Source organism: Leptosomus discolor, chromosome 16, assembly GCF_034619465.1.
Source record: "Leptosomus discolor isolate bLepDis1 chromosome 16, bLepDis1.hap2, whole genome shotgun sequence".
Lineage (NCBI taxonomy): Eukaryota > Metazoa > Chordata > Aves > Leptosomiformes > Leptosomidae > Leptosomus > Leptosomus discolor.
Genome location: NC_141406.1, coordinates 13,689,853 through 13,717,393, shown reverse-complemented (window position 1 = coordinate 13,717,393; position 27,541 = coordinate 13,689,853). Strand labels below are relative to the sequence as shown.

The window sequence follows — 27,541 nt, the reverse complement described above, 5'->3', positions numbered from 1 at the left end:
AAGCTTAGTTGAAAGGAGTGCAGAATATACACGTTACAATCCTTCTCACCTTGTTTCTACAAAAATAGAACATGTCCAAGTATAAAGAAAAGAAAGAACTGAAAAGGTGTTGGAGCATAGATTAATCTATCCTGAATTTGCTGCTCCTCAGCTGTACATGGCCTTATGCATCATAGCACAAAGCAACTTGCACTGTGGTAAGTTCAGCAGGAGGAGGCATAGGAGGCAAGGCCTCTTTGAAGCCAAGAGCAAACAGGAGGCCAAAGTCCAACATTAAAATTTCAAGGGGTATGAATGAAATGTTCAAAAATATTACACAAAGATGGTAAAAGCACTTTTCATTGTAATTCCTGAGTTCAAGCTAAAAGGAGTAATAGAAAAAGAACACCTGGGATTTTTCAGAAAATGAAATAATCTAAAAGGAGCCTGTTTAATCTGGATGGACCGTGAGGCCTTCAACAGTGAGTTATGAAACTACATGCTCAGTGGTCTCTTTCTAGGGCCTCTTGATCCAGGGCTGCAGAAAGGTGGTGAGGCTGGGGGAGAAAAGTGCTCAGGACCATGTTTTCAAGCGATACCTCTCTTGGACTTCCTTTCTTCAGGGGTCAGGCTTTTGAGATGACTCTTGGCTCCATCGTATTTTCAGGGTGCTGGTCAGCTGGGATTCTGGTATGCACCACTGCAAAGGCAGGAGGCCTGGAACCCCCCACTAAAATTTAGCTCTAAGAATTCACCCCAGAGCTACATTTCTAAACTGCGTAGGGCAACTCACAGAATGAAGCAAAGGCAGAAGCAAGCACTTCACCTCAAGGTATTTGTTGCTCTGTGCTAAGCAGTGGGCATTCGTGCCTCTCCAAAGACAGTAGACAGGAATTTGGCTGTATTACAGAAGACTTTGGGAAGTCACACACTTTCTTCTCTTATTTTTTAAAAGGTCTGTGAAAGAAAACACAGGTTAAATGTCCAAGGTGAGTCACCGGTGTGAGCTCAAGTTGTGCTACATCCTCATTCCACCTCAAAACCAGTATAGTGGTTGACTGCTTTGGGATAAGTATCTCTAATTTTCCACCTGCAGCAGCTTGGGATGACAGCTCTGTCTTCCAGATCAAAAGAGCCAAACCGCCAGTGAATGTATTGCTTGTAAGCAAGGTGACGCAGCTGGTCGTTAATATTGCTATCCGTCAAGTCCAGAAAAGGATCTTTGTAGAGAAGAGCTTTCTTCAGGGTGTGACTGGACAGCACTAGATGCTGAAACCAAGGGGAGGTTGTGATGCACTGCCCTTTTTTCCTTCGGCAGCAGAGCTGCTCATGGTACTTCTCTGTTGGCTGGCATTTGCCACAGAAGCACCACTTTTGGCTGGCTGGGGAAGAGGTCACTTGTCTGAGAGGTTGCCCCAGATCGTGTTCTTCATTATCTTGGTTCTCATGGGACTCACTGGTGCAGCTGCTGCTAGCATCGTAGAATCTCGCAGGGTGGCTCTGCAACAACAATTCCCAACATAAATTAAACAGCATTTGCTGCTTCATCCAACTGCAGAGAGAATTTACAACAGTGATCCTCACCATTGGGTTTTTCACTTGACAGAGCACAATAGGGATAATGACGATAGATCAGCAGATCTGGAGGAGGATTGCCTTTCTGTGTTGCCAACACCCACCCTAGCGAAATCGAATCGACACCTCGCAAGTTGTTACAACACCAACGCACCCCCGCTGGCACATACCCACCACAGGAAAGGTGCAATTTTTAGCTGACACTAGAAAAGACATCCTCTGGTCACAGGGCCTATTAACTTGAAGCGCACGATAGGAAACTAGTTTTAGCCCCTCAGAATCTAATCTGGAACTATGGGGGGGTGGGGATGGCAGAAACCCAAATCAGTTTGGAACGACATTCCTCAGTTCTCCCTTCTGAAGGGAGGATCCCAAAGGTTAAGGGTCTGTACCTCCACAATGCTGCCTTCAGCATGCTGCAAGCTTGTTTTCAGAGGCATCTCTATCAAGGTAACATGTGGTTCATCAACATAGGACACATACATCACCTGTGCAGGAGAAGAAATGAGCACTGTCAGCTGGACTGGTCACTTGGAGAACTGGGGACAAACACAGCATAGACCTGACCTCAGGGCTTGGGTTCTGCAGTCTGTTCTCCAGTAACACTCCCTTGCAACTGCATTTTGCAAGGGCCCATATTTCCAGTATACGGGATAGCAAGGACATGGGGAGCTGTGGGGACAGAGGGAACAGGAAGAGATGGTATGGAACTAACGGTAGGACTGTGGTTGTGTAGGGCCTTTAGGTACTCTGCTCTTCACTATTCTTTAAAGATAAATGTGTCAAATGCTGGGGGATTAGTAGTGGCAGCCTAGAGAAACAACATTAATGTCTTGAAAAAGTGGAAGATGCAACCGAAGTTGGCAGGGAGGAGGCGCTGAGCAATGGCTTCTTCATGGACAACCCTTTCATGACATTCCTTCTGCTGTTTTGAGGGATCACTGTTCCCTGCAGATTTCCCTGATAGGGCTGGTGTGACTCTGCCACGCCAAGGTTGTGTGTAGAGCCCTCTGCACCCATGCACAACTCCATAGAAGCTTCTCGGATCAGCTGCATTTTTGTAACCATAAAGCAGCCATTTCAATTCTTTACCTGACTTGGATTCACCAGAGTGTCATACTTCTTTCTGTTGTAAATTTTGCAGAATGGTGATTTGCCATAGTGGGAGCAACTACCTATACAAAGAGCAACTTCAATGGCAGTCACAACCTGCGCACAAAAAAAAAGCAAGTAGTGATTCCACTTTCTTAATGAGACTGTATCTCCAGAACTGGTTTTATTTAACACAAAAAATAAGTCTCTTACCAAACCAAAGTAGGAGATCATGGAGCCAATGTTTTTAATGAGTTCAACGCTGTTAAATTTCCTACCCTTAAAGAAAGCAGAAAAGAATAACTGGGAGGCAAGATCTGTTACCATTCATTCAACTTTAAAGCTTTTCTTTTTTTGTCTCTTCACAGTGTATCTTTGTCTCTTTACAATTCAATTAATCCCAAAATTTCATAGACCATCTCAGACACTTTGTAGGGGAGAATAAATGACTTGAGAGGGAAACAGTGGTGACATAGGGGGTTCATGACAATAACATCATGTCATGATGATACCAGTTATCGTCTCATTCTTAAACAACAATCCTGCCTCTCCTCCAGCCCTGCCATTTCATCCCCAGCTTTGCTCTCCTATGCTGATCAGTTCAGTTTAGACCGACTCATCTGACATGACTTCCATCACAGAACGATGGACGGGAGAGAGGAGAGGGATATATGGCAGAAGTGGGGCTAAGGAAATAACAAACTTTCTTCTTGCTCCACAAGGAAAAAGAACTGAATTTACTGTGCCGAAGACAAGGACGTCAAACCGTATTCCATAGACTTTGAAAAGGGTTCTCTGCTCCACCCCATGTGTTAGCTTGTAGTACCTTGCATATCTGCAAAAGAGTAAATGAAGAAAGTAAATCTGGGCAGTTTATAATGCCATGAGGCTGCAGAACACAAAAACATGCATAGTTTTTTTCCTTCTTCCTCCAGCCCTTTCAGCCTTTCTCAAATGAAGTTGCTGAGGCCAGCTTGATGAACAGTATTTTGCCCAGCATCTGACCTGGCAGTCTAAACTAAATTAATACATATATAGCGATTTAGACAAATTAAAAATCCAACTAATGTCCAACAAGTGTTTTGCTGTCTCAATTCAAACTGGAATCTGAAGCTGCACAAAAAAGTTCAGTCACAGGTAAAGCAGGTAGGAAACCCCAGCAGTGATGTGTGAGGAGCTGACAATGACTAGAGTGCCCATGCCTTGCTCTGAAGGCTTTAATATCATGTTATCCAAGACCAACTCTGAACTCCGGAGCACACTTCAGCACGCTGGATATCAGCCATTTTCCATTCTTCGATCAGTAGAGAGTGGCAAGAATCATGTGAGCCTTTACCAACTTCCAGTTTCTTATTCTATCAAGAACATGACCCTCCTGATGCACAGCTCACACCAGCTTATGGATCAATAAGCAGTCACAGAGCGTGGAACAAAGAGATCTTTTTAAATCTTACAATGAAAAGCTGGCAGTACAGACAAAATCATTATATTAAAACCTGAAAAACATACTAAAACACACAATGGTACTAATATCCAACCTCTGATAACAACACCCATACGTCTTCTGCCTCAGACATGCTGTCAGGACTTAAAGTGCTGCATTGTTCCTGACTGATTTACTTGAGTGATCTCTAAGTCCTGTTCTCCTTCATTTAGATAAATAATTTGAATGGGAATTTGCTCAGGCGAAGGGACAGAAGGTCAGTTCCAGGGATGGCAGATACTCATAGATCACTCTGTCATTGCTAATCAAAATTTGTTTTATAGTTGGTTGCCTGTTCAAGTGCTGAAGGAGTAAACTGTTTAAGAGGATATGTCTGGTGTAAATGCCATCAGCTCAGCCCTCTGCTTTCTAGCATCGCCAGGTACTTGTTCAGATGATACAGACATCTGAAGAAAAATACATTTTCCTCCTTTCCTTTCTCTTTGGGTTTAGTCTCTGCTGCTCTGCTTTGCCATCTTGATACTAACAAACCAGCCCAGAACAAGCTTTTACTTGATTCCACTCTTTCCTGCACATCCTACTGCAAGCTAAGCTTGGCAGTCTTTCGGAGCGCTTTTAATCAAAGTTCCCTACATCACGTGATCATTTGCTTCCCATTCACCTCGATCTGATTTGTATTCTCTGAAGTCTGTGAGGTACTCAGAAAACTACATGGTAACGTGTTCTGCCTTCTCCTTGCTTGCACAGACATGAAATGCCCTTTTTCCTGTGCTGAACAGTTCCACAGTCTGTGGCCAAGACGTATTTTATCTGCCAGCTCTTAGCCTCTGAAGCCTGCAGGTCACTCAGGTTTTATTTGAAAGTTTTCCTAACTCTTTCCAAGATCAGAGGTTTTCTCTAGCCCTCAGGGTAGAGGTTATTTCACATCTGCTCTTCATGGCATAGAAGCCTTCTCCTCGGCAACAGCTTTGTGCTTAGACCTGACCTGTTAAGAGCTTTCTTGATCATTGACTGAAGCTTTGCTCCCTTGCACCTCAAGTAGTTCTTTTCTTTTGGAAGGCTAAAGTCTGTTTCCATTGAAGTCTATCACAAAGTTCCCTTTGGAACCAAGATGAAACCAATAGGGCTCCATGCAGACAGAGGTTATGAGCTGCCCAAAGTAGCTTTCCTGACTTCTAGGGCAGTTAGACTGCAGAGGAAGCAGCATTCTATACCTGCCCTGTTTCTCCTGCTACTGATCTTTTGTTAGCTTTAGGACACTGGGCTGGATGGACCTCTGATACGATAATATTTTATATTCTTAGGACGTCACACATGTCAAAAAGGTTTTCTTGAAATACATTAATTGTAGGATCATTTCTAGCTTTCTCCCCCTTACCTGCTTCGGTAATTCTACTGACATCAGCAGCTCTGTTTATACAAGTTGGCATACACCAGCTCAACACCGTGGCAGGGTTTGTGTGTGTTCTTCGCCAAAACATCCATGCTTGTTCTAAATAGTATTATGCTCAATCTAGTCACTGCTCTTTCCCTTTCGCTGTCTTTGCTTTTTAAATTGCTGCACTGGACTACTCTGCTCCTCCTTTTTAATTTTGGAGACATTAGAGAATTATATTTCTTTGCCAATAAACCCCTTGATTAACAGATACAGAGTCAGATACAGGAGCCTGGCATCATGCATGCTCTCCCAGCAGCCTGTGTTCTCAGACCAGGCTCACTTTCTGCGGCAGAGATTTCAGCTGAACTGCAGCAAAATAATCTTGCTACAGACTGGTATTTTGATGCTTAAAAGATAACAGATTTTGGGCAAACCCGTTCTTGGCATTTTGACCCCAGCTGCTAATCTGACACTGAACATCCTCAAAATGACTCCACTGTCTTCTTCCAAAAGCCTTCTCAGAAACTGCTTTGCCTACAGAAATGATTCAACAGACAGGTTGCTAGCCTCAGTCCAACAGCACTGTCTTGCTTTTTCCTTGTGATCTCCCTCACCTCCTGTCTGTGGCTGCCAGGTCAGAGGGAACACCTATTTGTTCTGTTTGCACAGCTCCAGCACAATGCAGCTTTGGAATATGCTGGCAGCTCCCAGACAGCTACGGCACTCATGTTAGCATCACAAATGTATGAAAACCCATAATGTAATAATAATCATGCCGTGAGTCAAAAAAAGAGTGTTGTTACACAAGAGTTTTGACCTAGATCTCAGGGACAACTTTAGTTTTAAACATGCTGATAAGCATTTGATAAATGCCTTGTGTAATTATTTAGAACTGGGGTCACGTCAAGATTTTTTATATATGCACAGAGAACCAAAAGCTCTAATTTTGAATAAATCTTAATTCAGTGAAACATGGGGTTACCCAGATGGAAGAAATACACTTCGTTATTTTATTTCTGTTAATTGCCTTGGGAAACTCACAAGTTTAGGTAGTTTCAAGCCTCAATTGCCATAAGGTGGAATCTGCCCAAACATGCTGTGTTAGCTCCCAGAATACTTGTTGGAAATTTCCAGGCCTTTTAACACAGAAATAAAATCTCCTGCAATACAAGCATACCCATTTGGAAGATGACCATGATAATACATCCATACAACTGCAGCAACTGAAGGTGAAGGACACGACTACTTGACATTCCAAGTCATCATTCCCCACACCTCATCACATCTTCCCTTCAACTCAGAAAACAAAACTACTTGCTTCATATAGCATTTTTTACCTGAAATGGAATCCAGGCTCTATTTTTCTGTGATCAAGGCGGCGGAAACCATACTTTGGGCTGCAGTCGTAAAACCAGCTGTCCAAGTTACAGTCCCAGTTAATCTCAATGGCAATGATTCCTCCCTAGAAACAGACACGGTAAGCTTAGGGACTAGCGCTGTGACGGCTGCCTGTGCTAAACGGCTGTTAAAGTCAGAGGAGGCTTGAGGGATGTCATCGGCAGGGACACGTCTCTATAGACACACTAACTTAGAAGCAACATTTGCCAATCAAGCAGTCTTCTACGGAAGCGACTCAGTTACATGAGCTAGAAGCTATCACTCATTCATTCATGCCTTTTCTGCCTTCTGTTTCTCTTCATCTTAGTAGCACAAGTGTGGATGTAGCTGATACACTGTGACGGTCATTCTATTGCTTTAGGCTACGTATAGGCTCAAACCAAAAGCCTGAGGGCAAGCCTAAGTTTTGTAGGCACCCAGTCCAAACATTTCATCTTGAATGCACAGTGCCAGGCTGAGAATCAATAAACGTGGCTCAGCTGATTACTCTGGGCCGGGCACTTTGTCGCAACTTCTATTCTACCCATCTGTTAATATTGACTTTCTAGAGGTATGGCTGGATACTGTGCTAAGGGCATTTGGCTCAATACCCTAGAGAACAGAGTGAAAATGTAATGGCAAAAATAAGCATTTTTTGACTCTGAATATAAGCCACCATTTGTGCCACTCTGACTTTTGGATGATTCCCCCAGCAACATGATTTAGAATCTGCTTGAGTAGAATCAAAAGATGACCATGAGTGACGGCCTGGTATAGGCCCTATTTAAATGCACTTTGCTTTGTGAAAGGGCCTCTATGTGCTACAGTACTAACAAAATAATATCAGTGCTGTCAACATGGGTCCCATCCTGTGAGATATTAAGCATGTTTAGTTCCTGAAAGTTGGGATTACTTTGCTTCTCACACAGCCATTACATGGCAGACAGCAAAACACGCAGGAAGAGAATCAAGCAAATGTTTTAACACCAAGCATGAAAAAAAAAGTGACCTCACAGACCTTTACTGCCACCTCAGAAAAATTCTCTTTTGCTTCTTGAAGGATGTCTCCCAGACGGAAAATTGGACAGAGTGGGGAATTTATCTTGTTATATGTGCAGGAAGTATTTAAATTTGGTGGAATATTTAGTCTGTGGAGGACACACACAATTGTTTAAATTTAAAAACAAGCTACAGCAGCTGCAGATACAGGTAACAGACTTCACACTGAACTAGAACCTGTGTTAAACGTGCTCGGTTTGTAAGTATACGAGCTTTTGGTTTTGTAGCTACCACATCTATACATTCTAACTGGGATCTGGGAATCAAGATGAATTCTTTACTCTTTGGATATTATCAACAGCAAAATTTTACCTGGGTAAACTAAACACTTCGACCTTATCATTTGAATCGCACGTCTGTTGTGCTATATTTCAGTGATTTTACCCTAACACAAACCAGTTCATCTGAATGGACAGTTCTGTTGTCCAGTGCATGAGAGAAATAGAGTTATGCTGAGAGGCTCTGTTCCCAAGCTCTCATTATTTCTCCTGGTTCCTGAAGGATTAATAGGGCTAAAGAATTATAGAAACTTGGTATTTCTCACTCAGGCAGATACAGCCCTGAATGCATAGACTTTTTGAGTAAAGAAGGTGCCAATTTATACAATCTTTTTTTCAGAGCACAACTACTTGCTCTTCAGAAAGCATTGAGGAATGTTTGCACTTACATGGTGTAATTAAATTTTGGGAAGTGAATGTTGTTCTTTATTAGCACAGTGAAGTCTTCAGAACTCCTCAGAACAGCAGGCCTAAAAAAGAAACATCAAATTAACTAACTCCTTTTACTTAAATACATCAGTTAATGTTATGCTACTTTACTATTACCTGGAAAGCTGTCAGTAGGAGGAATAAGTTGCTAAGAATAACAGACTGAAATGCAGGGAGTTAGGTGGCTCAGGGAAGCAAGAAATATACAGATGGTTTTCTTAGTTTTAGGTATAAGTTGTTCTCTCTCTACTATATTTGTTTGTGTGTGCCAAGCCTAACTGGAGTCACTACATGCAGCTGAAATACGACCTCAGGACACTTCTCACAGAAATCTTGCTATGGAATAGTAGCAAGAAATGACACGATTTGGCAGCTGATGATTTCTGCACAATGAATTGGCAGTTTCATTGCTGGTCCCCACAGCCAGGTGACCATTTACACTAGAGCTGCACAGCTAGTGAGAGCATGAGAATGAGCCATGCGCTTGATCCTAAAGGATGTCTCTGGAAGTCAGGTGTCAATCACATCACCAAAGGTTGTCCTGCCTTCCTAGCAGATACGGGTTTGCGTCTGCAGTGTTTTGTCCCATGCAGTGGTTTGTGTCACAGTGGTTTGTGTCCCTAAATATGTAGGTGGAATGCAAACACAATGGAAAGCAGGCTGCCAGTCTGACCCTTCCTCAAGAGTGATTTCTCTGAAGCTAACATGGCAGGAAGAAGGAATTTTCCCACAAGTTGCCAGCTGGGTAACCTTGGCCTGGACTGTGCGAGACAACCTCAGGATTTGCCAGGGCTATAGGAAAGTAAGAGACACAATTTTTAGCATTTTTTGTCCAGCATAGGGACTATGCTGAACTGGAACATTGACATTGTTCCATTTTAAGAATGAGCCAGCAATAGTTTATTTTCCATCAAGACAGCCATTCCAAGGGGGAAACTCAGTCTTCAAAGCAGTCATCCATTTAAAGGACAGTGCTTCTAAGCAGGGAATATTTTTCTTATCATTCTATTTTGAGCAATGCCTCCGCATCAGAGATCTGTGATGACAAGAAGCACATTAGCTGGATGACACGCAGCTTCCATGAGAGACTTCTCATGAGTGTCTTCTAAACCAAGTCAACGAATGAGACTTGCTAGCAAACCAAATCAACCTTTGTGGATGCTACCTGGACACAAAAGTCACTGGTGCGTTTCAGTGTATAACGGTCAAGACACTAATAATATATGTCAATTTTTAAAGAACTAAAAATGAATGAACTTCTAATGTGAAACTGTCCATAATTCATTCACTGAGAAGCATCTGGAGTTTGATCCAAAGCTCTTCTGAAAAAGGTGGTGTGAACTCCTTCAGCCAGCTAATCTGACAACTGTGCCCTGCCTCAAGCAGAAATGAACAATCAAAACCAAAAGATTCTTCCTGCCAACATGCAATGGCTTTGTTCAGCTCCTGCCATAACTAACAGGAAGGAAAAGGAGGCTTCCTGTGTAGTTCATGAAACTTACCTTTCAAGGGAATTTGGACAATTAAAACAATCATGGGTGTAACCAAAGCCCAACATTGCTATCTCAGTATCTCAACCAGATGGCAAAGCTTCCTGGGCTCTGACCTTGGTCTTAGGTATCGTTCTGGTAGAAAATAAACACTCAGCTTTGCTTTTTAGTGAGTCCTCATTTTTTCCATGCCAATAGAATTTGTGAAGGAACTTTATACATCAGAGGTTTGGATCAAACCTCTCACCCATTATTTTTGGTCCCTGGTAGTGACCAACTACTGGCACTTTAGAGGAAGGTTAGGAAACAAGATAGAATGTGTCAACTGTGCAATGTAATTAAACGCAAAATTCCCTCTGTAACATATGCAGAAGTGAGCCTACGCAGTGTGACATTTAAAAATGACTGGCAGTCACTGAAACTTTATAAAAACCCCCTAGGATTTCACTAACTCAGGACACTCATGCATATTCCTCCCGGATACTGTATGAACAATTACAGCTTTCTGTTGTTGGACAAAGCCGTCTTCAGATCACAGCTCTGTCCGCAGAAGGAAATGGAATTTACTTTAAATAGCTGAAAAAAACTCAGCAGAAGGAGCTGTAGGAATCATTGTGGGCTCTGGAGGGGACCTGGCAGTGGAAAAACTGCTCAGTCTCTGCAGAAAACCTCAAATTAGGGAAAAGATGGGATATATACATAGAATCACACTTGTATCTTTTAAAAGCCACAAGTTAATAGAAGTGATAATTGACCTAGTTTCTTACACATATATTTCAAAGCTGGTTGAGAGGAGCCAAAATTGATTATCATTTGCTCTCTTAGAGTATAATTTCCATCATTTCAGTTGAAACCAAATCTTTTATAACATTTTTTCACGCTTTGGCTGATACAGAATGCCAATAGCACATTTTCATCTTGGAACACTGTACAGTCATGGGGTTACAAAAAAAGATGGCTACGAGGCTCCTCCACCCTACTCTAGGTCACAGCAGCACTGTTCCATGGGGTCTCTTTCCTAGAGTTTTCTTCAGCTTCTGTTACAGATTGCAAGCATTGAGGTTTTCATTATCTACCTAGACAGGATGGAGAGACTGTTCTTCAGTCTGAGGTGGATCCCCAAACACTAGCTTGCAGCACAATGTACAGACAACCAACCGAGCCCTACTCTGTTCTAGGAGGTGGAAACAACCTCACTCTGATAAATGAACGCACAAAGCACTTCTACACCATAGAGCCTGGCAGAAGAAAACCCCAAGTTAGGAAACTTTATTTCTGTCACTGATTAAACCTATCTTACGCTGATGCATTTTCCTTGACATTTGAATTAATGAGCCAAATGCCTCTTGTGAATTCAGGATGAGCCTGTGACATCTAAAACTGTTTCAATGGCAGTTGCATGATGATACAAACTCGAGGCTATGACTTCACTGCAGAATCATACAGCAGGACAGGCTGTTAGAAGTAAGTTATTTAGATATTATAATGAGTATTAACAGTATGGCTACGAAGGAAATAGCTGTTTTATATACATGAGATCCATATGTGCCCAGGGCAAAGGAATTATCCTAAAATTTGATTATTTTGTTGAAGTAAATCCTTCTTTTGACATAAAAAAAAAAGCAGATATGTCTTTCACTTACTCAGGGGGGTTTTCCATGGATTCCACGGGGCACCATGCCTTGACCTCACAGGTTTTAACAGTTGCATTATAATTCACACATCTTCCTGTTTGAATTCCTGTAGAGAAACAAGCTCTTACTTAGCAGAGACAAGAGTTTTTCACCAATTAGAGACAGTTTCAACATGTCAGTGGATTCCTTCTCAAATGTAAGCTAGGGAGCCTGACGTTTCAGATTGTTGCAGCTTTCTATAGGAGGAAGCTGTAGGAATAGCTACCCAAACCATGGTCCTGCCACACTTCATCAATCCTTATTTAGCTGTTTGTTTGGGTCAACAGTACTTGTCATTGTTTGGGCTGAGGGTGAAGTAATTTCCTTCAGAGTTTTATACGAAGTTACATATCTGAGTCTTGGGATAAATCGAGAAACCAACTCTTTCAGTCAGAAGTTTAATTCAACAACATAGGCAAATTAAACAAGAATATAAAGGTAGGCAGAAAACCTTAATTCTTTCTGCACTCCTGGAAAGCCCGGATTTTCTGTGAGTGTTTAGTCTTTACCAGGGAAAGTGATAATCCAGCCAGAGGCCCAAATTCACGGAATCTCAGCACTACAAAGAACTCACAGGCTGATGAAAACAGTATAATGCCTTCTGGACAACTGGTCCCAAATAAAGGTCACAAGTCTCCCAGCTTATTCTGAGAACTACCTAACCACCACAGGGGTATTACAGACCCTTCAAACAGATCCTGCAGTCAACTCCATTTGCTGGGCAGCCACGGACTTCAATGGGAGCGACTGTGAGATCAGCCCTCATTCACACCAGTCCGTGCTCTTCTTCATATCTACCCTTCCTCCGCTTCCTCTCACTATTCCTCCTTTTAGTAAGGGCACACACAAGCTGATAAGAACTCAGTTTTGTGGTTTTGAAAATACATTCTCAGATATCTCTTACGATTCTGTACTGTTCCACTGCAATTCTCCAAGCTGGTTCCTGCACATGCTGCACTGGTCAATAATGCAACAGAAGACAGTATCCACAAAAAAAAAAAATCAGTCTGAAAATGCTGGTTACATACCATGACTGTGGATATCTACACGCCCTTTTTCACAGGACTTGTCTGAAAAGCAGATAGCTTTGGCGAAGGGATACTGGAAAAAAAAATTACACGGAAGAGCAATATAACTACCTCCCTTTTCACACCCATGTAAAAAGTCTTACTCAGCTTCAGTGTAAACATATTAAATAATAAGAGAAAATAACAATGCAGAGCAGGTATAACCTTTACTAATTATTTCACTTATAGGAGATAAAGGCTCCTCTATCTGCAAAACCAGAAAAAAGCCCTTTCCCTGCTTACAAGAACATTTTCTTTTATTATTTATGTCTTTTACTGTTTTTCACACTCTCTACTATTAAGCACAATAAATTTAATACTGGACTAGTTAATTCTTTGTTTACTAACAGTCGCATATACTTTTGCCAGTGAAAGTCAACTTGTATTTGGAAACTAATCTGTCCAACTTCTAGGCCAGCCAAATGAAGATGAGAGCTGCAGCTGATGACCGGGTTTGACCTACAGAAAAGAAGGAAGGGGACATGTAGGAACGAGCAACAGAGCACCATGTCAGCAGAGAAGCGGACAGCAATTCTGTAGCTCCATCATTCCCTCAGGTTTTCCTCAAGAGCAGCAGCAATGCCAGAGAAGCTGGACAGAAATCATTGGCCTGAATGTCATCACCTCCTGAAAATGATGCAGATAGGTATGGCTGCAAGGTCATTAGTACGAGACAAAGCCACAACTGCCAGCTGATTCCCTGAGAAAGAAAAGGAGCAATTAAAACTAAATCTTGCATGTTATCTGCTGAGATAGAGACATAAAGAGCAACAGGATTTGCTTGTACCAGACTACTCCAAGGACACTGTACTCTTTTATATCGACATGCATTTGATACATCCGAAGTATAAATCACAAACATATTTACCTCAGGGCATGTCTCCTCAAGCTGATTCTCTGTCTTAATGATGTTGGTCACCACGAAAAAAGAGTTTACCGCCTACATGGGGGAAAGAATATGTATCTCACTGAAATTTCATATACTTCATTCAGACGTCAGCCATTCCAGAACACCACCTGGAAGGACAACATGGCTGTTCCTGCTCTACCTCCCCCTGACAGACATTCCTATTCTACCCGGATCAAACAAGAAAAGCCAAGGACATCATCAGGGCAGGAATGAACAGCCAGAGGCAAGAAGGCACTGATTTTTTTTGTTTGTTTTTAAACTGGCATTGCAACTGAGAAAGATACACTAGCATTAATTGGTATAAACATTACTGTGTTTAGTACAGCTATACTGGAGTGAATCTGTTCCTAGGTTTGCTGTTACCAAAACACTGAACTGATGATGTAACAATTGTGTAACAAATAGCATCACAGAAATCTCATAAAAGGATAATTTTTTTCATTATATTAAGGGAGAAAGAGAAGATTTGGCTTTAAACATTGCTATCTCCAACATAATGTAATCACATTCAATGGTAAAATAGAGACATGGAACTTGAACACTGGACCAACATGAAATTAAGACTCACCTGCATTGGTACAGTGTATTCTGCTGTATCCCAGGTCCTGTTCTTTGTGTAAGCCACTCCCTTCACATTAGTGCGAACTGAGCTGATAACTTCATCTTTCTCCTGATAGTATCTGTAACTGATGACTATAGAACTGGCCAGAGAAAACAGAAAGGACAAATAAGCCCATAAGAATAAAATGAGTCAGCTTCTTTGTGTCATTTTTGGACAAAATACACTGCAAGTTAAAAGTCAGATGGACATTTTCAAGTCATTGAGAGCCTTTTTGTGTGAGACACGCCCATAGGCTAGACTGAAGTCTGCCTTGGTTTCACTTTCAGAACTTTTGGCTTTGTCAGAAATGAACTGATATATGCAAGAAGTGAATTTCTATTTTCCCATCCTAAAGCATATAGACAACATGAGGTCACATCCTGGCCCTTCAGATGCCATTTCTGAAACACCAATTAACTGCAACCCTGTTTAATGTCATCCAAAAACTTTCACCCATGCTGCGTTGCTGTGTACCTAGACTTTGACTTTTTCTGTCACAAATGGTAGTGTCCTCTCTATTTTTTTTTTCAAAAGAGCTTAAAATACTTAGTTCTTAACCTTCCAGAGTGACTAGCTTTTTGTGCCTCATGCCGATTGCTTCAAAAATCTTGGCCTAATGTTTTAACTTTCTCATGAATTGGATGTGTTAATAAAAGGAGGAAGGATGCCTCTGTTTTTGAGCTGACAGGGAAGTCATTTAGCTCATAAAAGCACTGTCAACTTTGAAAAACTATTGTTATGTTCAGAAGATACTTTCCACATCACATAAAAGTGATATAAAAGGTTTGCTTTGAAAAACAAGCCACAAGAGCTAGCACCCCTTCAGTTTAACAACAGGCTGTTCTGGAGGGGGATGAAATAGTATCTGAAGAACAGAAATACAAAGCAACTGATCAATGTTCTTTTATTTATATCATCTATTATAATAGCATTTCAGCCTTTTCCTTCTGGAGAACAGCGCTTTGGGATAACCATGTTGTTGGAAACTGGCAGTGGGAACCAGCTCTGAGCAGCAGTAGGTGGGTATAGTACCTTAGTAAGGCAACTTGAATTTCCTGCAGACTTGATTCTTTGTGAGATTGGGATCAGTGTGCTCAATGTCCAGGCTTGCTGCCCACTCATGAGAACGAAACCAACTTTATGAACTTCGGTTGACTTTGTTCAGTAAAAACTTATCACTGAGAACAGCCCTAGTTTGGCAGCAAAGGGGAAAATCTGCCCTTTAGAGGCAATCAGTTATTGCATATTCCTAAAACATCTTATTGTTCTTGAAATCCACTGCAAGGAGTGACTTGCCATTTCACCTGACCCTGAATAGGAGATTCTACAGAGCAGACTCTAATCTCAGAAACACTGGTGTAAATCTGAGATTATTCAGTACAGTTATTTTGGATTTTTCAGACAAGAAACAAAAACAGAAAGCATAGAAAGAAACAAAACTGCAAGTACTTTTTAGAGGAAGCTTAGTTAACTCTGTCCAAACAACCCCACCTTGTTAGATAATGTCCTGTGCCACACTCCCACTGCAAACCCCACAATAATCCTGTTTGCTGCCACAAAACTCAGAGCCGTGAAAGCCAAGTTGTAACCAGACAACACCCAACACAAGAAACATTTGCTCACGCACAACACAGCATCCTGTGACCAGGCACTTACCAAACGGACAGAGCGAGAGTTACATAAAGGAGACATTGCACATATCCACATGTAACACTCTGAATGCGTATGTATTTTGGAGAGTCGTACTGAGTCAGGCACCCCAGCCAGCTACTTATACCCATTGCTGGCACTTCCTGTGAGCTACTGGCTTTTGAAAAGCGCAGCATCCTGGTGCTGTCTTCTTCCACCCCTGCATCCTTCCCAGGCCACACCACTTAAAGGTACAGTCAGAAACCCGTATGGGAACAGTACCACAGGCCTTCTGAAGAATAAAGAACGGCGGTTGATGGAATCAAGAGCTGCCTGAGGAGCCACGTCCTTTGGTTTGCTCACAGAAAAAGCATCAAATTTCACCCTGGAGCTCCAGAGCTGATTGCTTAGCACCGTTTGTGTCCCCTTCTGTCGAAGGCATCATCTCAGCACTACCAGAGTTTGCCAGTCTGAAGTAACGCTGGGACAACTGTAGAGATGAGGCTAAACGGATGAGGCCAGCAACACACTGACCTCCTTCTGGGCCCGACTCTCCACCACCCAACACTTCACACCAGCGCAAAGAAGGTGTAAGGCAGATGCATGCAACACCCATTTTGCAGGGGTAGCAACAGCCATGCAAGGTGCAGGGCAATGGTAAAGCAAGCTTTTGGGTCATCAATGGCCACAGAGATCTCCAGCTTCTTATCTCACATTGCATCAGCCATCATCCTATTTGATCTTAGATTGGTTTTGTATGGCATCACGGGATGAAAAGGGAGTGACAAAGCCACCACTCTCAGCAGAGCCAACACATGGCACCTACTTCAGCTGCAGCCTCTCCTACTCCACAGAACCATGCACAAGCCACAACTGGTCAGTGTGCTGCAAGCCAACTAGTTGCATCTGGTCCAGGGGGTTCAAGGAGCAGGTGTGAGGCACTGTAAACACAGGAGGTGGAGTTCTAAAGATGTGGAGTTGTCAAGGTGGGACCTGCAAATCTCAGGCTCAGAGTCTGAAAGACAAGAAGTTTGGATCGGAATCCAGTAGACCCAGATTAAAAGGACCAGGGTCCTCTCTCTTGCAACAGAAGACCCACATAGAGGCACAAAATATACAAACCCTACAACACAGATCTATTGTTTTTCTTCCAATCCTTTAGTATTTTAAGTCACCTAGGATGCTACCTATGGCTGCAGGCATTCAGACTCAGACAGGCTTCTTGGCTGTTGGTATCTTCAGCACACAGGAACAAGTTACATTATGCACAAACAGGCTTAATTTTTTGAGACATCAGTGATTGCTCCTCAGGCTTTTGCTGACCACAATCCATACTGCTACGGTTGGTATTAGTGAGACTTCAGCAAGCAAAATCCTGCTATGTAATAACCACTGAAAAAGCTGCAAGTGGGAACCAGAAACAGACCTGGGATGCATTTAGGAGCTAGAATAGCCACAAAGACATTGATTTTCAATATAACACAGTCAGACCTATGTGTACACACATCTAACAGTATTTAAAACAAAACAGACAAACAGAAGGGCTCAGATTGCATAAGCAAAGCAGAAGCAAGTGTTGTCTTCTACTCCTAAATGCTCTTGTTTCCACGTTAACATCTTCCATCTGTTTGGGATCTGACCTCAGCAGCTTGGCTGGACATATTCATCTTCTTGCCCATGAAGTTTCCATATAAGGTGATCTCTCTTCGTCTGTAGAGCACGATTTTGATTTGCTCAGGTTTTGTTCCACTCTGATTTGCTGGCCTCTTGGTCTCTCACAGTTTTGCAAGGCAGTCATCCACACAGCAGTAGCTATAAAGAGAGGAGAAAGTCAGGAGGGAGCAGTGAAGCCGTGCCTGCGGATCTAAACAGCTCTGGACAGTTTATTTGCAGGCTCCATTCTCTTTCTTCCACCTGTTGCCTCTGCATGATGCCTTTTCAATAAGCAGCTTCCACAAGCCTTTCCCAAGCAACGTAAAACGTAAGCCCTATCAGAAAAACTGGATGGAACTATAGGGCTGAACTGTTATAGTAACTCTCATGTCATTAGGAAACTTTGCTTGAAACCCCGTAACACTCTCCATGCAAACTAACGTGGGAAGCTGGAAAATGCCCTCAGAATTATGCAACAAATATATGTGAACACTGGCCTTCGGTTCTGTAAGACTTGATCCAGATACCACATCACCCCAGCTGAGATAAGTTAAGTGTCAAACAAATATCTCAGCGGCTTCATGTAATATTTACCCAAGGCTGCACCAAAAGCTATCATTTCTTATACGTCTGTGAAGATTCTGTTGTGATACAGAGGTCAAGATGCTGAGCTAAGCCTCAATCTTTTTTAAGCAGTAAGTTTGAAAATGCAGGCACAACTACAGACCGTAAATATCAGGCAGCAGGTGGGCAGCCTGGGGTAGCAATATGGCTGCTTCGGGCTGCACATATGAATAGCACAAAGCTGTTGGAAGAAAGGATCATGAAAACATATGACTTTAAGGATGACACAGGATCCTCCATGCCTTCCCCAAGTTGGGAAGTCCCATAGAACTAGGCTCTGACGTATGATTTCACTCCTGCCTTCAATCAATTGAGCTTTCAAACAGGCCAGCAAGCCAGAGCTCAGCCAGTCCAGTTCTAAGGACGTCTGTCATGGAGGTCTCCTTCCCCAAGAGTCAGAACAATCAGACTTCATGGGTTTCCACCATGACAGAGTTAAACAATCTCACCATTTTGTTCTTCTTATCTTGGTGTTTTCTAAAGTTTTCAGACATCCTTCCTCTTCATACAATCACAGAACATTTTGGGCTGGAAGGGACCTTTAAAGGTCACCTAGTCCAACCCCCTGCAGTGAGCAGGGACATCTTTAACCAGAGCAGGTTGCTCAGAGCCTCATCCAACCTGAACCTGAATGTTTCCAGAGATGGGGCATCTACCACCTCCCCAGGCAGCTTGTGCCAGTGTTTCCCCACCCTCATTGTAAAAAAATTTCTTCCTCGTATCTAGTCTGAATCTCCTCTCTTTTAGTTTCAAACCATTACCCCTTGTCCTACCGCAACAGGCCCTGCTAAAAAGACTGTCCCCACCTTTCTTACAGGCCCCCTCTAAGTATTGAAAGGCCACAACAAGGTCTCCTCTTTACCTGTGGCTCCTTTAACCTTACAGAGACATGAGAATAGGGGAATGGTCCTTTGCGTCTTGGAAGGTGTGGGGGCTGAGACAGTCTCATCTAAAGGAGAATCTCAGAGTAACACCCTCCCACTGTACCCAGCACAGATCCCTCTCTGTCCTCAGCAATGTGAGCACAATCACTCTCTCCTCTGCACCGAGGTCTGAAGAAAGGATATCAGTATTTACAGAAACTGTTTCTCTAGCATTAAGGAGGGGACCCACATCCACCTCTTCCTATTACCTGTTAATGAGGACTACAGGGAGCAGACCTGGCCCCCAGCACCTCCACAGGAAATACCATTTTCATTTGCCCTCTCTGTTTTCTACACGCTCAAAATACTCATCAGAAGAAAAGTGTAACTGATACCAGGAAAGCATGTCAAGGGAAAGTAGATCTCTTCTGGGAACTTGTAGGTAAATATGATTCCTAAAGGTCAGTATACAGACTGAAAGCACAAAGGAAACATGATCTGGTTTTAAAGTTCAAATCCAGGAGTCAGGAGACTTGGATTATGTTGTTCCTGGCTCTACCACAGCTTTCATGCACAATCACAGGCAACCCATCCATCCCCTCTGTAACTTAGTTTAGCCAGATAAAAGCTAGGACACCAATGCAGCGTCACTTTCCAGGCTTCCCGTGAAGACCAGTAGATTACTATTTTATGAAGTGTTTTCTGTTCCTCAGAAAGAAGCTAACCTAAGAAAGACGCAGTGCTTAGAATTGCAAAGTATTACATTCATGATTGCTATTTACTGAGTCGAATTCCGCAGTGATTTACAACCTGTGCATTTCAATTGGCACCAATTTAATATGACTCACTGCATATTTTAATCCATCATCTGTGGACTCACACGGGATTCTAAGACTATCCAAGAAGCTAACTGCAATTAGCAGAGGCTCCAAAATCCACTTATTTAAGGTCTAAGCATGGGTTTTGAAGGATCTGCAGCGGAAAAACTTGCAGATTGAGAGATACCCGTTTCATGAACACGTTTCATTTTAATGTATAGTCTATTTTTGATTTTTTGGCATTTTTGAAGCTCCTGTCCTCGTTGCAGATTTAGCAGAGCTAGCACTACATATTTATGGCTATTTTGAGGCACGGAGACAACTGATGTTCAGGTTTGCCATTTGCCCCTAATGAAGCCTGGGCACAGGGCTAGCATTCCTGTTTCACAAGGATCTTCTGTGCATTTTTCTGTTTCAAAGCAATGAAGCAACCATTCACCTGATATGTACATCAGCCACACCTGACATCTCTTTATGCTGTCAAAGACTGCCAGAAATCTTAATTGGGTAACTGCAGCAATCTGTTTGTACGTCTCCTACACATGCGACAACAGCCTCCCTCTTAAGAAGCCGCAAAGCTAAGTATATACTTTAAAAGATGAACCTCAAACCTATTTCTGCCGTTCCCTGCATCAAGAGCTCTTGCGCTGCGAAGAAGTCCCATGAGAGATTTGGCCGATGCCATGTACGCCCCAGCATCACCTGCAGCGACCGCAGCCATGCTTCCCACACAGCAAAGCAGCATCGCCCCTACTGTAATGAAGAATTGTAATGAATTGTAATGAAAAATAAGGCCTGTTTGTAATGAAATATAGATTTGTAACAAAGCATATAATCTCCTGCGCGTATATGTATGTATCCACTGCTGATTAACACCTAACCTGGCCTTCAGAGGAAGGAAGCCTGCGTATGGACGGATCCATTGCTGACTAACTGCCAGCCTTTAGAGACAGGAAGGAAGAGATATATCTTTCAAAGTTAGCCAAGCGAAAGACACCATGAAGCCGAGAAAACATTATCACAACCAGGTGGATTCCTCCAATCGAACCGTGTGGCTCAAGGAACACAAAGGACTGAGCAGGAGAGAGAAGGAAAAAGCTAGGAAGAGCTGGTTCTGCGGTTTGGAAAAGCCCCAGGATGGTATGGGGCATGTACCACAGAATGAGTTCAAGAGTTCAGCTGTGAGGAAGACTCGGATCTTCATCCCCAGCAACCACCGCCAGTGGCAAAACTTGGGTGGACTGAGGCAGGACTATGGGAGAAAATTATGTCAATGAATTCCTGGAAATAATTAGCATAACCCAACCTTTTCTCAGAAATGTAATGAACAGGTATGCAAGCTCTAAATATAAGGCAAGAATCCTTACACTTGGGTGCACACGTATGGAAGGAGCTATCCCCCGTGCTGCCTGGCCCCGCAATAAAGAATCCCTGCTTAATAATACTGAGTTGTGAGTTTCCTTTGATTCGCCACCCCACTGTTAAACCCATGTCACACCTAACAATGGTGCTGCCCCTACCCCTGCTGCCTCATGCCATGGTGCCCTCTGGTCAGGAGCTAGGGAGAAAAATTCCAATTCCTACCCTGAATTGGGCAGGAAGGGGGGGAAGATTGAGCTTCCCAGAGCCCCGCCGGGGTGGCAAAGCGGGGCAGCGGGAAGCGCTGCCCGGGGGATAGGCCGCGACGCCGCCGGGAGGCCTCCCAGTGCGGCCTGCTCCGCTTTGCCTCCCCTCAGGCCGCAGCCGGCCGCGGGGGCAGCGAAACAAGCGAGGAGAGGGCAGGAATCTGCCCTCGGCCGCCACAGCCCGGCCCGACCCGCCGGGGCGGCGGCGCCTCTCCACCGACCGGGAACCCTCCCGCCCCGCTCAGCCCCGCCGCCGCACTGCGCATGCGCGGGCGCCCCCTCGCTCGGGCCCGCTTCCAGCCGCTGCGCCGCGTTGGCAGAAACGCGCGGTAGCGTCGGAAGTGACGCCATCGCCCTGAGCCTGGCAACCGTTACCACGGTAACCGGGCGGCCCGCGCGGGGAGCGAAGGAGGAGGCCGCCCCGTCGCCTCAGGGCGCTGCCGGGGCTGAGCGGGGCCGGGCCGCCGCGCCCCCCCACCCCGCAGGCTCTGTGAGGGGCCGGGCCTTCCCGCGTAGGCCGCCGGGTGCCCCCCGGGGCTGAGGGGGCGGCCGGGCTGGGCCCCGCCGAGCCCGGTGCCAGCTCAGCGCCTGTGGGCTGCTGTGGGCCTCGCTGAAGCGGTGCCTTCAGCCGCCTTCCCGGCAGTTCCCCGCTCCCTCTCCCCGCCGAGGCCTCGTGACATCTCTCCTGCCTTTTCTGCAGAGGTTTTTCCAGGACACGATCATGAGTGATCAAATCCAGTTCATTGTTGAGAAGCTCAATCAGGAGCCCTTCAGGAAGAACTACAATTTAATCACGTTTGACTCCTTAGAGTCAATGCAGCTGTTGCAGCTGCTCAATGATGTGCTGGGGGAGATTGACCCAAAGGTAAGGAAGGCAATTAGAGGTGCTCAGACCTGCATAATTGCGAACATCTTAAAGGGGCTTGACACAGAAATCTGCTTTTATTTAGGTCTGGCTCTGTGTAATCTTGTGGTGTGTTTGGTTTACCGAAATAGCTTGTATGAATCTTCCCGGAAATAAATGTGCCTGGCAAGAATCCATTCTGTCTATACATCTATGTGTTTTTGGCAAACCAGCAGATGTTTCTTGGGCCGGGGATACTGGTTCCCTGTCCCCCTGAGACTGATGACTCTATATTTTTCCTTGGGAGTCAGGATGCAGATCTTAACTTGGTTCATACTGACAATGGCTGTGTTCTTAAGTCAAAAGTCAGGCTGTCTTGCACACATACATGGGAGGAACTGACCAAGAATGGAACGTCATGACTTAGCTGTTGCAATAGGTACTGAATCCCTCTCCTCTGAGGCTTCCAAAAGTGTGTGTGAGATCAGAAGGGATTGTTCCTACATCTGAGGCACAGATACGTGTGCCTTGGTGTGCTTGGATATCTGACTTCTTGGTGGAAGCCATCAGTTTGTTTGCATAGGTGAGGTCCCGTGAGCAGGGAGAATGTATACCTAGGGTAAATTTACCTGAATACACATGTTGGAGAAAAATCCATTAGAAAAGAGTTGAAGCTTGGTGATGAAAACAATGTTCCGTGTGGAGCATCTCACTTCATTGACATGTCGTGATAGAGTGATAAAGTCAATTCATTTAGTGCTGCTAGTTAATTAACATGACTTGGAGAAACAGTGGATAATTAATTTACTTTTTTTAAAAACTATGTAGCATGCTGTTGACATTAGAGAGGAGCTGCCGGAACAAACAGCTAAAAGAATGTTGAGTCTTCTTGGTATCCTCAAATACAAACCTCCAGGAAGTGTATCAGACTTGTAAGTATCTTCTTGTGTACGAATCACAGTAAAACATCTTTTACAGCTTACACGGTAACGACCTTTAACTCGGTAGTTGGGAGCATTTTTGACCTCGACTGTCCCAGTGGGTGTGTGTAGCGCCTTGAAGACAGCTCCTCCGTTGTCCCTATAGACTATGGTGTAGGGGCTGGCAGCAGAAGGCTCCTGCAGGTACAGGCTGCACCTCGGGCCCCGCTGCAGCAGCTGCTATTGCGGAGCCAGCCAGGAGAGGGTGCCGCATGACTGGCAGGGTCAGTCCCTTCCCATCCCTTTCAGACCAGCCGCCCGAGGCGGGATTGCACCCTCCTGCGCCGGGTTGTAACCCAGAAAACCCACATTCTGCCCCCATTGCGTTTGTTAACGAAGAATATTGCACAAAAGGAAGAATCGTTGTTGCTGGCTTTAGTCTTTTGATGTGTATGAGGTTTTTATCTGTCTCAAGGTAGCAGAACCAGGGTCATAAACACCAAACTGGCATCATGAGTGTTTTCTCTTTTAACAGCATTAAGAAAATCATTAGGGAAGCGGAGAGGGAATATCAAATTGTTTGTTCCAAGCCAGTGTTGCTTAGTTTGAGATTTACTGGTATTTTCTTTTTGTTGTTTTCGTATAGGAGTGCATTTCGCCAAGGGTTAGTTACTGGAAGCAAACCTGTAATTCATCCTGTCTTGCATTGGCTTCTTCAGAGGACCAATGAACTCAAGAAAAGAGCTTACCTGGCACGTTTCTTAGTAAAATTGGAAGTGCCTGCAGAGTTCCTACAGGATGATACTGTGGCTGACATCAACAAACAGGTACCGTTTTTCATAAATGCCAACATTTACATTAATTAATTGAAGTGCCAATAGGAGGAGGGATAAATGAATCAGGGAGTTACTGCTGAGATACGTGTTCAAGTGAGTTATGTTAAGAGCATGTTAGAATCAAGGGTGAGCAAAGATTCATGATAACAAATATATGTTTTGGCCACCGTCCTTCAGATAACCCGGAAGTTGTTACTGATAGGCAGCTTTGAATTAAAAAGTTTTAAGCTCTTTAAATACTGTGTGCTAAATAATGTTCACAGCCATGTTGGCCAAGACAGATTTTTATCTCTTAAATTTTGAACACCTTTTTTTTTTAATTCTGTGAGCATGGATGTTTTTAACTTTATAAATTACCCCTTCAAACTAATCCAGAAAATGTTATGACCAAAAGCCAATGTCTCCTAATTGTCAATTGATTGTATAGTATTTGATGCCTAATATTTGTATTGGCCTTGTTCCACTTCTGTTTCAACCATTTATTCTTTCGTGAATAAGTAAAAAATGTCTTTTTTCTGAGTTGACATTCCTACTCATTATGTTCCCACTTCTTTTGTGAGCATTAAATGTTGATTTTAGATAGTCAGAGTGGGTGGGTTCGAAATGTTAAGCTTAGAGTGAACTGAAGTTATGTTTTTAGATCTGTATTATCTGAGGTACGTATTTACCTAATTTTTATCCAGTTTTCTGTGCCTTTTGTTATGTGTAGTGACTTACAAAATCAGTGTTTTTGAATGTTTGTAGCAGGTAACTTGATTTATTAACTGTGCAACAGCAAAGCTCTGTAGTCTGACTGAAGCTTGACTTTTTTTTTTTTTGTTACCACTAACAGTATTGGATTTATAACTTGGAATAACTAAGCAGAAGTAGCAGAGAAAGGAATGCAGATTGTATGTTTTTTCAGTATGTCACAGTCTTAATATGTATAAATATCCAGCTCCATTATTTCCATTACATAAGATATGTTCTTTTTTGAGATTACAGTAATATAACCGTCTTATTAAACTAATACCCTGCTGATTAATTCAAAACAGAAGCTGGGGTAATATGCTGCCTTGCTGTAATTTAACATTACAATGCAAATATTTAGATAATAATGAATTAAAGAGTTTAGCCTGAATTATTTAGATATACAGACTTGTGATAGGGTCTTTTAAGAGAAACATTTAAAATATGAGTTTGGAAATCTTAGAACGTGGTCACGTTTTATGGGTGTCTAGAACCAAGCTCAAATGTACTTTTGTAAATTATTTTTAAAAGGTACTCAGAGTACTTGCCACCTTCTCAACTGTATTGTGATTTGGACATCAGGTTGGCTGCAGTATATGATTTAAAAAGTAAGCAACTTCAGGCATAAATCTAGTTGTCCAGTCTTCAGTGAGCTGCCCCCAGGTGCCAGGAATCTTTCTTTCCGCTATAGGAGCCTGGGTCTTCTTTGGTTGTTTGATCTTCTTTGTGTCATTTATTTCAGATGCACACGGGGTAGCTGCAGCTTTTATTCAGTGAAAGTGAGAAACGTTCCCCTCACTGTGATCTGGCAAACTGGGCTATGCCCTTGTTTGAATCTTGCCATTGGTCTTGAAATTTTGTGTCCCAATAAGGAGAAATCTTACTAAACTCTCCTTTTGAAAGAGGCAGAGAATCCACCCAAAGGAAAGCTGTTGGACGTCAGTGATGGTGAATGCAGTTGCTCAGAGACTACCTGCTATTTCGTTATTTGTTAAAGTACTCGCCTTCTGTAACGTCTAAGTGATGTAGCACAGGCCATTTGCATTTCTACTCCTACTTTTTTGTAACTCACTCTGGATTGTCCAGCTTGTGCCTACCTTATTGTACATGTATTTGCTATTTAATCAAGCTCTTTCTCTATGACTTCATCTTCTTCTCGGTAGCCATTTTATTGCTATTTTTTTGAATTCATTCCAGCTTGTCACTGTGGCAGAAATGAACAGAGCATTCTAGATGCTGGTTCCCCAGGGTTTTATAGAATAGAATTGCTGCTTCACTGCTGAGGGACATGATGCCTTGGTTTGAACTGGCCCTTGCTGTTGCCATGTTGTGTTCAACCTTCATATCGATTGCTCTTTCCAGGAAGTAAAAAATGACTTGATGGTCTCTTTTTAGATTTTTCCGTCTCATTGAATGGCTGTTTCTGTGGAGATTATCTTTCCTTATATCTCAGCCTGCATTTCTCCAAGTTGAATCTAAATTTATTTCCTATCCATATTTCTAAACTCTTTCTGTCCCCTGTTATTTCTCTACCCACACAGACTTTCACACTGCCTCTCAGTTTAAGATTACTGGTGGGCACTGTACTGGTGTGGAAGTAGCACACTGTCTACTTCTTTCTAACTACTGAGCTGCGTATATCAATCTCTGTAATATACTGAGGGCATGGTTATGCAATGTGTCAGAACTATTTCTCACATGGGAAGGCAGGTGTGCTCTTGGACTGCTTTGCTGGATTGAAGCTCTGTGCTCTATAAATTCAAGCCCCCATTGCTTTGGTCGAGCATGTTGTTAGATCAAGCTCTTCCTATTTGGCCTGATAAATTCGCATATGTGATAAACACAGATTTATAGAAGAGAGAATAACTTGTTAGTATAGCACTGTCCCTTTCAGGTAATGTCTTCCCGTTTGAAAAGACACCATGTATTACAAGGGAAGAGGTGAAAATACTGAAGAAATTGTGATACTTCTGAGTGTACCTTCAAATGGAAGATAATTCACTGTCATTTTTTATTTTTCCTTTATAAGTTGACAAGCTTTTGTGATGAAAAAATGCCTTTAATTCTTGTTCTCACCATTTTTGTTTCTGTGTTTACTGTCTTAGTAGTAAAGCAGCGTGTTGGTCTGAAAGTCCTTAGAGCTCATTCTGCATGGTTTTTCCTCCATTTTATAGTATGAAGAACTGATGGAAGCGTTTAAAAACCTGCATAAGGAGTGTGAGCAGCTCAAAACATCTGGTTTATCTACTGCAGAAATAAGAAGGGTAAAAAAAAATCTGACAAAATTGCACAACTTTTGTTTAGATTTGGTTTTGCATGTCAGTTCTATTTTTGTTGGTTTTGTGGACTCAGTGTGGTCTGTAAGTTGCACAGGTCAGAGCTGGTAGGCACTGCAGCTGCCTTTTTGAAACTGTGCTCTGTTGGCAAACAGAAAGTCCTCGCTCGTGCTTAGAACTGAGCTTTCTGAAGCAGATTGGGAAACAAGGCTGCCAAAACTCTGTTCAGCATGATTTTCAAATAATAGAACTCCCTTTCCTCTGAATGCAAATGGATACAAAGCTTTTGCTTTACTGATACAGGCTAATAATTTCAGAGAGTGTTGAATGGATTAAGAGCTTAAGTCAACAAAAATGATGATCCTGTGTGGC

General features: G+C 43.0%; 2 protein-coding genes across 2 annotated transcripts in view; one reads left to right on the top strand and one right to left on the bottom strand.

The window, feature by feature from the left end:
• Nucleotides 1–1,005: 1,005 nt before the first annotated feature.
• Nucleotides 1,006–21,915, bottom strand: P2RX7 (purinergic receptor P2X 7). Its single transcript, XM_086474011.1, has 14 exons — nucleotides 21,786–21,915; nucleotides 16,009–16,225; nucleotides 14,320–14,452; nucleotides 13,710–13,781; nucleotides 12,803–12,875; nucleotides 11,745–11,841; nucleotides 8,572–8,652; nucleotides 7,864–7,993; nucleotides 6,806–6,930; nucleotides 3,388–3,481; nucleotides 2,860–2,925; nucleotides 2,647–2,763; nucleotides 1,947–2,042; nucleotides 1,006–1,479 (listed from the first exon to the last, which is right to left on the bottom strand). Exons 1-14 carry the CDS (start codon nucleotides 21,913–21,915, stop codon nucleotides 1,006–1,008), a joined length of 1,905 nt encoding a protein of 634 aa, XP_086330137.1.
• Nucleotides 21,916–22,285: 370 nt separating this feature from the next.
• IFT81 (intraflagellar transport 81) overlaps nucleotides 22,286–27,541 on the top strand; it is a 40,978-nt gene continuing 35,722 nt past the window's right edge. The window contains exons 1-4 of the mRNA XM_086474141.1: nucleotides 22,286–22,429; nucleotides 23,237–23,340; nucleotides 23,975–24,155; nucleotides 27,068–27,157. Of these exons, the coding sequence (XP_086330267.1) occupies nucleotides 22,286–22,429; nucleotides 23,237–23,340; nucleotides 23,975–24,155; nucleotides 27,068–27,157 (519 nt within the window). The remainder of the gene's footprint in view (nucleotides 22,430–23,236; nucleotides 23,341–23,974; nucleotides 24,156–27,067; nucleotides 27,158–27,541) is intronic.

What these genes read in the sequence shown, in the direction of transcription:
- P2RX7 (XM_086474011.1), bottom strand. Translation starts at nt 21,915, where the DNA reads ATGGCGTCACTTCCGACGCTACCGCGCGTTTCTGCCAACGCGGCGCAG. An exon ending in GAGCCTGGATTCCATTTCAG is followed by an intron (nt 3,482 to 6,805) that starts GTAAAAAATGCT and finishes ACTCTTTTGCAG; the next exon opens with ATATGCAAGGTACTACAAGC. An exon ending in TGATCTCCTACTTTGGTTTG is followed by an intron (nt 2,764 to 2,859) that starts GTAAGAGACTTA and finishes TTTTGTGCGCAG; the next exon opens with GTTGTGACTGCCATTGAAGT.